Here is a 9,478-nt window from a genome sequence, read left to right as displayed (position 1 = left end):
GTCAATCCTTAAACTTTTTAAAAAGCTAGGCACTGCTGGTTTTAGCAACATTGGGTCAGACGGGAATACACTTCAAATTTGTTGAAGGCTAATTTCAGCAGAGGATTGACACACAAGAGAATGTTTGTGATCCTGAAAATAATTTAAACAATAATCAAAGACCAATGAAAAGATGTACCCACCAAAAAAGCACAATAATTTTTTTTTTGGATAATAGAAAAACAGTATTTTAAAATGTAATAGGTTTTGTTTTTTAATCAGGCTTGTCAGTTATTATCTTTTTCTTCCTTTTTCAGGCAACGTCCAGATCAGTCCCTCGAATCCAACTACCAACACCATCCAAGGTCCAAATAATGTTCTGTATGGAGGCGCTTTGTACTACAACTGTTACAACAAGGATGCTGTTTGTTGTTTCAACCTCACTTCCAAAATTGTTACCACCTTAGATCTACCCAAAGGAACCAGGTTGAGTCACTTAACTCTGTTTTTAAAAATGGTTATTTTGTAATAAAGTTAATAAATACAGTTTTTATTTTTATAACAAGAATAGCAAATACTCTTTTTACTCATATTTTACTCAGTATCAATATTAGTTTTGCAAACACTCTCATGGGAAATATATTCTTTTAAAAAGGAGAAACCATAAAGTACAGGTCTTTAAGAGATAAGCAAACATGACATTTTTTGGTGTAAAACATTCATTTCTGTCCTCTGTTAATCAGGTACAATGCAAAGGGTAACTTCTGCAACCTTGAGGAATGCTACCAATGCACTGACCTGGACCTGGCAACAGATGAGTCTGGCATCTGGGTGGTCTACACCACCACCCAGGACTTTGGCAACTTGGTTCTGTCCAAGGTGGAAGAGGGTGAACCACCAAAGCTCGGACAAACCTGGCACACTTCAGTCTACAAGCAGGCAGTGACCAACACCTTCATGGCCTGCGGCGTCCTCTACGCCACACGTTACGTCAACCAAGAGGTCGAGGAGATCTTTTACTCCTTCAACCCCGTGACGGGACAGGAGAGGTTCAACGTTGGCATCTTCATGAAGAAGTTGGCTCCTAACATTCAAGCCCTGAACTACAGCCCTGTGGACCAGATGCTTCATGCCTACTGTGACTCCTACATGGTCTCTTACAAGGTGCAGTTTGAGTTACTGGATAATCAGTCCTGAAGCTAAATACTGATTCCAGTAATAGTTACTAAAGAATAAAAGCAAGCATTGAATTTCTGAAAAATGACACATACTATACACAATATGCATTATCAATTTATATACTAAACCAATTTACTGTTGTCTCTTTCTTTTTTACTGTTTTCCTTCAATCAATTAAAATCATACACTTCTGGTGTGTTTTTATTCAGTGTTATATTCAGGCTATGTTTCAAAAGTCAGCATGGAGCTACTGGTATAAATTTAGATCAAGTAATTGTATAGGAAGTGTAGAATTTAACTGACATCAGCTTTACAAAAAGGGTAAAGAGCAACTCAGACGTAAAGAGAGATGTGGACAGCTTTGGAAAGCTTGAGCAAATCCACGTCATTGGTATATTATACGACTCCATCAGAAAGTCAGTTCAACTGTCAAACACATCTCACTTCTGAAAATTAGAAATATTTAAAGACCACAAGGTATGGTATTTCCACAATATTTTAAAAAGATGCAATATCCTTCAGCAGACAAGGCCTCAGTGCTGGGTATTGCCTTCTGTACCAGAAATGACTTCTGATATTTTGCCTAATAGTTCCCTCATCTCCAACATCAGTTGGCTGAAACATGTTGACCCTTCTTCTCGCCACCTTCAAAATGTTTGATTTACAAGTTTACAAACTACAAGTTTCTGTTAGATTTGTATTGTTGATTGTCATTTATGCTTAGAAATATCTACTCATATATGCTTAGAGTGTTATAATCAATGTCACGTTGGTAGAGGTTTGATCCTTAATAGTCTGCAAAGGCTTTGTGTACATTCCAGAGTGTTCTGGCATTCACACCTACATCCTGGGAGCATGGGAGAGGTCGTACCTTCTCTTATTGTTTTATGGTAGGATAAACGTAGCTATATCAGTTTTAGGCTAAGTGCCTTTTGTTTAGATGGACCGCTAGACTCCTGGCACCAGCTTTGGGGAGTCTTCACAGGGTCACATCTTGACACCCCCCCCCCTCACACACACACACACACACACACACATGCTTACACAACGCACAGGCAAAATACTCTTTGTGTGTATGTAGACGTCATATGTTAATGAACCTATGTATATTCATGTGAGCTCAATAAAAGGAGTGCTATGGGGAACCTGGCTGAGAGTCTGACGGAGGTCAAGTGGGTGGAGCGACACTTGGCTCCAGGCAGGTCTTTCTCATGCATGAGTAACACAAGAACTTTGCCTACTTGGTGTTCAATGCTTTTGCTGTGTAGTTAAATTGTCTTGTTCCAGCGGTGGGCCTGTGCTAGACAGACCCAACAGTTTCCAAATGTATGTTCACATTATTTTCAAACATTTTAATGAGATGATCTACTTTGAATATTTTATTACTTGCCTACATTGTATGTATCTGGTATATGTTCCCATTACTCAGGTGTACAGTACATAGACTGCTAGTCAAAGCTAGCTTGCGTACAGAGAGCAAGCTTGTATAAGAACAGGCCTCAAACCACACTTTACCCTGTGGCCTCTGGCATCATAAACGCAATATTGCGCACTGGTTATGAAGAGAACCTTGAACCTTGAGCTGCTCTATATTAACCACATTTTTGGTGTCTAAGGGCGTCTCTCTATTAGGCTTCCCATGCACCCAAAACGTGACAGAAAACACCCGAGTCGTCAAATTCTGACATAAAGTCTTTATTTCTCACTTGTTACTTGATCAGTACATTGACAGAGACAGTTTACTTTGTATATGTATTTATATAATATATTTAAACTTTACAGTACACATCTGGATGACAACGAAGTCGGTAAGAGTCCTACTGTTGTGAATAGAAACAAGCTCGGAGGGAAGACTCCCACAATATGAAACGATCCAAATGAGAAAAAAGAACTTATTGCTTAATACAAATTGGTCATAATGGCAGTAAGAAGAGAAATAGTGTTAGCACATGGACCAATAAAATACCAAGAAGAGGTTACACCCTATTATTGTCTTTAAAAAAATCTCCAAGAGAAGAGGAAAAGAAATACATTTTCTCACAATACGGTAATGTTAGAGTGCTCGGTTGGGGTAACCCGCTCTATAAATAAGAAGTATCTACAAGTGCAAGGAGGACCAAGGTCTATACAAACTGATCCAGCGCTAGCTTACAGGACCTGTGGACTTTCACAATTCAACTTCACTATTTAAAGACCTCGAAGAGGAAGGAGCAGATAGGAGATGGGTTTTCATGTACATGGTTAAATGTCAAAGATAAAAGAAATGGAAAACATAGTGAGGATGAGGTGTGGGTTGACAATACTGTACAGCACTTCAAAAAGGGACAAGATACATTCAGGAGCCCCCCCAGGCAGTTTGAGTCATGTAGGAGGATGGCAGAAAATAGCTTAGTGAACAGAAGAAACAGTGAAAATGATCACAAAATCTGCTACATGCAACCTTGAGTTTTTGTGAAGTTGGCCGATGAGGTTCTATAAGAACGTCTTTGATCTGATCCCTGTTTTCTGCGTTTTGAGACCATTACTGAATATTTCAAGCAATTCAACAATCTCTCCAGCTTAAACGAATTCACATTCTTTTCCTTTAACATTCATTCAGCCATGTTTCAGGTCAGAATCTCTCTCTGTGTTTTGGTAATGATCTTTTCCCTTCCTCTTTACACAAATATAGCATTTTCTCATTTTCATTCCCAGCCTGTTGCTATTTAGGGCCCCCTGGTGCTCACAACTATGACTAAAACACTACCGACATCTTAAAAAGTGACTTCAGCTGGTAGCCCTTTAGGGTGCAGCTGGGTTTGCCTGTGAGAGCCGGGGCACCTTGTGATTTTTTTTTTTGTTTTATTTATTTTTTTTAGAGGGAGGGGTTTTCTTTTTTGTTTTTTTTAAGTGGCTGGGGGTTGCCCTACATTCCGAGCTTGGAGCCCAAATGGCGCCAAAAAAGCCCCGCCCCTTACAGGCTGCCTCAGGGAAGTGCACACCTCAACAATTGGTAGCTACGCCCCTTCTGACAGGGGACCAAAGGGTTTTCTTGTAAAACTGAAAGCAGACGAAGGTGACTATGGTACATGAATACTGTACATTAATGAGCTAAAATCCAAGGGAGCCCATCCCTGATCACTATTAAGGTGGTCCAGGATTACAGCAGATTGCAGCACACAGTTGCACTAGTCTAAAACTACACATATATACTCACTATGTTGCACTACACCAGTGAGATCGTGGCTTCACGGCACATCAAAACACCCACTAACCACATAGCAATGGATTCCATCTTGCATGTGAATTTTGTGTATTCCTTTTTTTCCATTACAAAATCCAGCCCACGCAGCTTTCACTTCAGTAGATGTGCAAAAATGTGTGTGTGTGTGTGTTTGTGTGGGTGGGTAGCTTTGGTATATCCACAAAGAGGGGCTGGATGCTGTAACAGAAGGCAAGTTTCTGTGACGTCGACCCAGAAACGAGAGGTTGTCGGGCTGGCCTGGTCCTGCCTCAGCTCCCCTCCCTGGTCAAGTTTGGTTTGAGTCAGGCTGTGATTGTCATCTTAAGAGACCACAAAGAGCTGCCTATGGCGAGAACCACATCCATGCACTACAGCTGCAGGCTAATGAAGGTGTTTGCATCCATGGCTCTATTTAACTAGCCACATGTAAGGTGCTAATGAAGAATGCCCTAATACTAGAAACTAATTACATACTAGAATGCCCTAAGATTACTTTCACATTGACATGCATATACATGTTAATAAATACTTCTTCTATTCTAGTATTATGCAGTGGATTGTCTGAGAAATGTGAGATGACACGCGGCTTAAAGCTGCACTCTGGTGTATTACGCTAATTTAGCTCCAAGCGAAATTTTGGAGCTGATGCATTGTAACGTTCCTGTGCCGGCCCTGCTCATGATGGGAGTGTAAAGGGGCTTTCTGTGAATAAACGATTTTTTAAATGCAATTGAAATTTAAATTCTAGCTTTCTGACAAGTTCCTCGTTAACACAAACAGGTTAATCTGCACTTCAAGCTCATATAGCTACATTAATATTCCTCACTTTGCAAACTATATATAAGTATTTTGCTCGTATGGGTGCATTTTCCACCGTCTTTATTAAGCATTTACATGTTTTGCAGTGTAAGATATTAATAGTTTCAGGCTCACTTGATTTCACAGAAGGTGTTTTTCAAGTGCTTCATAACAACTTTGCTGCTACATTGGCTACGTTGGATTTGATGTTTTTAAATAATTTTTGGCTCATTTGATACCAAACAGCTCGAGATTGTCTTCTCACGCAACATCAAGATGACTCAAAGACGTTAATGTAAATATTATTGTGGCAAAAAGAAAAAGGTAAAGCAGATAAACTGATAAAGCTCCCTGGTGGTGTAGTGGCTTGGTTTTGGTGCGCTTGTGACTGGCGGCCCGTGTGTAATTTCCTGTTTTGAGGTAATGAGCCTCAGAATATGTCTCAGATACTACACATGCAGAAGCACAGACAGCCTGAAAACTAGCTTATTATTTCAAAGTTTGAGCTGTTATAAACCTGGACTATTAATATTTTAATGTAAATGCATCAATGGAGATAAGTCGAAGCATATACTGACAATATCACACTGTTTCAATCTAGTTATAGTTCACCCATTTGAAATAAGGTCTTACCAAGTGCAGCTTTAAAGCAGCGTTGTGAGCTCTAACTATGCTTACAAATCCTCTCTAGCGCTACAGGTGCACTCGGCTACGACATGCTGTGTTCTGCCGTCTGCCTAATTCTGGACACCCCCCCCGCATGATTCTCAAACTTCACAGAGAGAGATGCTCACAATCTGTCACATAAAAACAGAAAACACCCCATAAAAGTACTGCTCTCATCCCAAAGCGTAACATTTTACGCTAGGTGACAAATCGTCAACATATTACGTTTTCGGGCACCCAACACGTTCCTACATGACGACATCGGAAAACTGAGGACCTATGACAACCGTTTGGACTCAATCTACACATGTTTACTCTTCTCCTTCAAATCGCTTGGGAAAACACTATTTAACGTCATTAAAGTGGTGGTTAAGCTTAGGAACAAGGTTATGGTTAGGGTTAGGGAGAAGGTTAGATTTAGGGCTGGAATACAGGGCTGGAACGTCTATTACCGCGGGACCGTCATTCCACTGGATTTCTGCCATAACCCAGCGCGTACCATAAGAACGCGGAAGGTCACCTTTCGCGTTCCTCAGGAATGCCACGGGACGTGACAAAACGTCGGGATATTACACCTCGGGAGTGAGAACGGTCTGGCTCTCATTGCTATGTCCTGCACTTTTACCAGCTCGTACCAGATTTCATCACTAGCTGTTTACAGCATATTTCTGTATGGACTGTTGACAGAATTACTGTTTTGTGTGTTTGGGGGGTGGGAGGTTAGAAAGGGTGCACGCAAAGAATGAGGCCACACTCAGCAAACACAAGAATGACACTTCAAGAGTAAATGCTAAATCATTGAGTGGTGGGAGAAAGGAAATTGAGGTGGATATTTAAATGTGTTTAGGGTGTTAAAGTAGCGTTACATATGGAATTTTACAGTGGAGGAGGGAAGAAAATGGCAGACACAGGGATAAGGAGGACGTAGATGAAGACAAAGAGAGCTGTCTTCAAATATTACTATCCCTCTCCATCAAGCCTGACTACCTCTCTCACACCTTCAATTCCACCTCTTGTTTGCACAGCCCGCCTCACTGTTTCTCTCTCCATCCCTCTACTTCCTCCCTCCCTCTTTCTTCCTGTGGTTTCTCAGCAGGACACCTCCATGGTATGGGTGACTGCGCCGACTCCCTCAGTGCTGTCCGAGTGGGTGCAGGCTCGTGAGCGGGATCCCTCCACGGAGCCGCCGCTGGTCAGGGAAGCCGTCCTGGAGCGAGCTAGGCGGGTCATACTGGCTGAGGGCACTGGGAGAAATTTCAACATGTCAAATTTCTTACATTTTTGAAAAAATAAATAAAAAAGTGCAATCAGTAGATGTTGGGGGGATGTAGGGAGCACATGCTAATGTGGATAACTGAAGAATATGTTTCTTCATAGCAGGTGAGAAAAGGCAGCTGACTGGCTCATACAACAGTCATGAATTGTTAGGCTTGTTAATTAAAGCTGTTAATGTGTCTACCTGGAGACACATTGGCAGCACCATGTACTCAGTCTGTGATATAATAAGCTCAGTTGTTCTCATGGGAACAGACTATGATTAGTGTGGAACTGGGTTTGTTTAGTCATTATTAAATGACTGTACTGAAGAAAGATAACAAGTTGAGCAAAGACAGTTTTGGATTTCCTTAGAGTAATCAGGATTAAGTTAACCTGTATTCACACTTCACTGACTTATTATGGCTCCTTCAGGAAGGTGAAACAACCCAGAAAAGCATCCCTGACAGTTTTAACACCACACACGTTAGCCTACAGTTTTTCACTTACACAGTCAGTAGACAAAGACCAACATCAGGAGCCTGTTTTCAGTCAATTTGCACATTAAAGTTTAATATTTCTTCTTTGACCTCCATTATTACCTGAGTATTTTGTTTTGCTTCCCACTGAAAATAAAACTAAAATTTGCTGATAGGAAAAATGAGCAAAAATCCATAATTTGTAATAAATTGGAATGCAAAGGTAACCCTGGGATATTTGAATATCAAAGCTGAGTTTTAAATAAGGTCAGAAAATCATGGCTATGTGCAGAAAAACACTCAAAGCTCTGGACTTAAAATTCTCCTATCAGGTAAGCTATGCTTTTTAAAATCTTCTAAACAAAGTTCAGTTCATTTCATTCCATCTTTCTGTGATACAAGGGAAAAAAATTTTTTTAACCAGTGTAACTAAAAACAACTTGCTTTTGTCAACAGTTTATTTACGTTTTTTAAAGACATGGTGAATTATTGTTAACTTAGTCTGAAAGTCTTTGCTCAAAGCTAGCTGAACGCCATGCAAAGAGCAGGACTGGAGATGCAATGGTAAAGGAATGGGGGGAGTGGAAGTAAGGGCAGTATATTTTTCCATTGGAGGAAAAATTATATTTGATAAAACAAAGATGGGGGGTTAATGTCCTCAGGATAAAAGAAACTCCAAAAATGAGAGCAAAAGTAAAAATAAAATAACCATAATAATAATAATAATAATTGCAGCCCAAAATATTATATTCACAACCAAATGAAATTCAAAAGAAATTCTAAAATGCCACAGTCATTGAATAGGGCAATAACAGGTCAGAGGTGAACGGGGAGGAGGAAGTACCTGGCCCTCCACTCAACCTCCGATCCTTCACATTAGCGACTGAAAGAACGGGGCAAGGAAGACAGAGGGCAAGATTAATATTGGTCATAACCCTCTGCATAAAATACATCATAGCACACTCACTCGACACTACAAAATTTACCTAAAAGTCAATTTTAAAAATAAAACAAAAAACACTGAATCCCACTCTGTCTCACTAACTATGGTGGTTTGGAGACTTACTGTAGCCCATCCCCTGCAGGAAATACTTGAAGGCTTCTGTCAGTTTGCCGGGCTGGAAAAAAACACATCAGAGTTTTTATTCCACTCAATTCTGAGCAAACAGTGTCTTAAATGTGGATGGTGAGTTCGTGCTCTGTGGTGTTTTTATTTGTTTGTGTAGCATCTTCATGATGCAAAGTGGTTTGTTTGTGTTACCTGTGTGAGCTGGGGCATTCCACCAGAGTCAGCCATCTGCCACGGGAGGAGACAGCAGCCATCAGCCAACTAGCATATGATCAATCAACCATCTCTGTCTGCTATCTGTGGTGGAATATGACAGATCTATCTATCTATCTATCTATCTATCTATCTATCTATCTATCTATCTATCTATCTATCTATCTATCTATCTATCTATCTATCTATCTATCTATCTGTCTGTCTATCTATCTATCTATCTATCTATCTATCTATCTATCTATCTGTCTGTTTGGTGTCTTTGGTGGTCTATCATCAAGGTAAACAATGTCTATGTTATTATTTTTCTTGTATTTTCTTCTTTATGAAACATTCTGTCAGAATATATCGACCCAAGTATTTCTAAAGCTATTACCAGTATTTCTTGTTTGTGAATATGTTCATAAATGTGTTCAGATTTATTATTCAACTTCTACACACTGAATTACTTCCAATGTAGAGTAATTAAGAAATAGCTATTTAGGATGTTTACCAAAATTAAACATATTTCTTTGAACAACACAACACTAAAGTAAAAAGGGTCAAAATAGCTTTTTAGAAAATTACTGAAAACTGAAACAAGTTGTTTTATTGCTGATGATCACACGTCTACTTTTC

At 39.8% G+C, this 9,478-nt stretch overlaps 2 protein-coding genes across 6 annotated transcripts in view; one reads left to right on the top strand and one right to left on the bottom strand.

Moving 5' to 3' along the window:
* LOC102206048 (uncharacterized) overlaps positions 1 to 1,350 on the top strand; it is a 37,286-nt gene extending 35,936 nt beyond the window's left edge. Inside the window, 2 exon segments of the mRNA XM_013914837.1 lie at positions 244 to 465; positions 723 to 1,350. Coding sequence (XP_013770291.1) covers positions 244 to 465; positions 723 to 1,176 — 676 coding nt within the window. The 3' untranslated portion in view covers positions 1,177 to 1,350.
* A 1,487-nt stretch (positions 1,351 to 2,837) lies between these two features.
* Positions 2,838 to 9,478, bottom strand: part of ndrg4 (NDRG family member 4) — a 62,620-nt gene continuing 55,979 nt past the window's right edge. For 3 of the 5 annotated variants that reach the window (XM_005748783.1, XM_005748785.1, XM_005748786.2), the window contains 4 exons: positions 8,840 to 8,875; positions 8,645 to 8,696; positions 8,423 to 8,461; positions 2,838 to 7,089 (listed from right to left, as the gene is read on the bottom strand). In XM_005748783.1, coding sequence (XP_005748840.1) covers positions 6,935 to 7,089; positions 8,423 to 8,461; positions 8,645 to 8,696; positions 8,840 to 8,875 — 282 coding nt within the window. In that variant the 3' untranslated portion in view covers positions 2,838 to 6,934. The remainder of the gene's footprint in view (positions 7,090 to 8,422; positions 8,462 to 8,644; positions 8,697 to 8,839; positions 8,876 to 9,478) is intronic. The other 2 variants (XM_005748784.1, XM_005748787.2) reach the window with 1 other exon arrangement.

This window comes from Pundamilia nyererei, unplaced genomic scaffold (genome assembly GCF_000239375.1).
Source record: "Pundamilia nyererei isolate P.nyererei 1_Seehausen unplaced genomic scaffold, PunNye1.0 scaffold00229, whole genome shotgun sequence".
Lineage (NCBI taxonomy): Eukaryota > Metazoa > Chordata > Actinopteri > Cichliformes > Cichlidae > Pundamilia > Pundamilia nyererei.
Note: the sequence above shows the minus strand (reverse complement) of the source record. Positions and strands in the feature narration are given on the sequence as shown.